Source organism: Engraulis encrasicolus, chromosome 13 (genome assembly GCF_034702125.1).
Source record: "Engraulis encrasicolus isolate BLACKSEA-1 chromosome 13, IST_EnEncr_1.0, whole genome shotgun sequence".
NCBI classification, from domain to species: domain Eukaryota; kingdom Metazoa; phylum Chordata; class Actinopteri; order Clupeiformes; family Engraulidae; genus Engraulis; species Engraulis encrasicolus.
The window spans coordinates 24,324,577-24,327,076 of NC_085869.1; the positions used below are offsets into that span (position 1 = coordinate 24,324,577).

At 55.1% G+C, this 2,500-nt stretch overlaps 1 protein-coding gene across 9 annotated transcripts in view; it reads left to right on the plus strand.

Annotated features, from left to right (window-relative positions):
• The window catches only part of dip2a (disco-interacting protein 2 homolog A), a 219,551-nt gene that overhangs the window by 158,862 nt on the left and 58,189 nt on the right, over window positions 1-2,500 (plus strand). For all 9 annotated transcript variants that reach the window (XM_063213515.1, XM_063213517.1, XM_063213516.1 and 6 more), the window contains one exon: window positions 71-388. In XM_063213515.1, coding sequence (XP_063069585.1) covers window positions 71-388 — 318 coding nt within the window. The remainder of the gene's footprint in view (window positions 1-70; window positions 389-2,500) is intronic.

The window sequence follows — 2,500 nt, forward strand, 5'->3', positions numbered from 1 at the left end:
CTCCTCTTCTCTCCTTCATCTCCTCCCCTCCTCCCCTCTCCTCCCCTCCTCCCCTCTCCTCTCCACACAGACACCTCGTCGGCCTCGGAGGACGAGGGCTCGCTGCGCCGGCAGGGACGGATGGCCACCTCCACCCCGTACCAGGGTCACGCCCACGCCCACGCCAGCGTGGAGCACTGGTTTAACAGGGTCATCCAGGGCTCCTCCACCTCATCCTCCGCATCCTCCACCTCATCCCACCCGGGAGGGAGGCCCCACAACACCACCAACAACACCAACACCACCAACACCTCTTCCAACACCACCTCCACCGCTGCTGCCACCACCACCAACCCTAACGCCTCCACCGCCACCGCGCTGGCGGACCTCATGGCACACACCCAGCTAGGTCAGTACCAACCAGACCCACCAGGTCCACCACCCCTCGCCCGCATTACCATGCCTGACTGTAGACAGCCAGCTAGGTCAGCACCAAACAGACCCACCACCCCTTGCCTACATGACCATTACTGACTTACTTGCTGCAGGTCAGTAACAAACCCACCTCCCCTCTCCCCTCTCCATTCCCTTTCCCGACTGTAGACACCAGACCTTCTCGCTGCACAGGCTTTGGGATATAGGTCACCAACATGACTGGTCATTAATTGCGAAAAGATCAGTAAGGGCTATTGTAACATCCTCACCAGACAGTCACCCGAGTGGTCTCAAATCCCGTCTTTATTATCTTGTTTCCTGGGCTTATGCGGGACTACCCTTTCCTTTCCTGTCTCTGCTGGGATGCCCTCAGTAGGTCACATACTTTTTTAAAGCCCGTTCCCAGAGCCTGCCACCCCTGAGGCCTTCATAAAGCCAGCGGTTCTACAGCTGAATCCACCACGTCTTGGCAGCTAGACGTCAGGTGGCATCAGTTTGGTGGTGAACAGCGCAGGGCAGCGCAGGGCAGCGCAGGGCAGCTCTGCTGGCGCGTGCGTGCGTGCGTGCGTGCGTGCGTGCCTGTGTGTGTGTGTGTTCTGCGGCACACAAGGCTCTCTGTGACCTCCAACCAGGGCAGGGCCGCTGACAGCTTTGGCTGGGCACGGGACAAAATCATCTGAAAAGGCCCCCCTCAACCAACACATGCAATGTAATGAAGACCCAATTCTGGGCACCCCTTTCTCCTTGGGCTTGGGACAATTGACCCCTTTGTAACCCCCCACCCCCCCGCCTGTCGACTTCCCTGCCTCCAACCACCAGCGAGATTAAGATCAAGGGTACTGGAATCATTGCCCTGCCCTGCTCTGCTTTGCCCTGCGCTGCGCTGCGCTGCGCTGCGCTGCTCTGTGCTGCGGCACTCTGCTCTGGGCTGTGGGCTCTCCAGCTCCGTGCCACAGCCACTGGGAGAGGCGAGAGCTTATCTCTGCCGTCAGATGCGGTCACCACAGGCCTCATTAATCTCCCAGGCAAACAAGAAGGGGGCCGCAGCCCCATGTTCTCCCCCACCTCCCCAGCTCCCTACCTACCCAGCTCTACAGCTCTACAGCGCTACACTACAGGACAAACCCCCCAGGGAGGATGGATCTAATTGCCACGCTCTCTTTTCTCTCTCTCGCTCTTTTTCGCTCTCTTTCGCTCTCTCTCTCTCTCTCCTGTGCCCTCTTTCGCTCTCTCTCTTGGTCTCTCTCTATCTCTATCTCTGTCTCTGTCTCTGACTCTCTCTCTTTCTCTCTCTCTCTCTCTCTCTCTCTCTCTCTCTCTTTCTCTCTATTCCTCTTCTCTCACATTGTCTCTGTATTCTGCTTGCTATCTCTCTCTCTCTCTCTCTCTCTCTCTCTCTCTCTCTCTCTCTCTCTCTCTCTCTCTCTCTCTCTCCCTCTCTCTCCTCTCTCTCTCTCTCTCTCTCTCTCTCTCTCTCTCTCTCTCTCTCTCTCTCTCTCCTCCCATGCACACCAGACAGTGGGCCTCTGAAGTCATTTCAAGCCTCAGTTTTTCCCCCATTGCTACTTTCTGCAGTGCAGACTGTTATAAATTGGATGCTTGGGTGAGATAATCATCACTCCTACAATAGAATCCTCCACCATTTCTGGCCCAAAGTCTAGGCTTCCACATTGAATCAAAGCTGTTCAAGCTGTTTCTCAAAATCCACAACTCGCCTCAAAATTGGCATTATGGTCTGTATGATTTCAGATAACTTGTTCCTCTCCCTGGACGCCAGGTTCTAAACCGAACAGTTTTTGAATAATTCAGAGTTTGTCCTCAGGCGTTACAGTACTGCAAGCAAAGTGTCTGTGTGCAGGGACGGAATTAACGCACAGGCTACATATGACTGCAGCCTAGGGGCCCCCACCTGCCAGGGGATCCCCAGTTGGACAAAGGGGAGGCAAAATCAACAAAATTGAGGAAATATAACAAGATGTGGTATTGATAACTTAGTCTGCCATGTCAGGCACAGTTTGAAATTATTACTCCTCTTGGCCCTGGCCCTAACGTGGCTGTAATGGCTGGGCACTGGGCAGCTACGCCG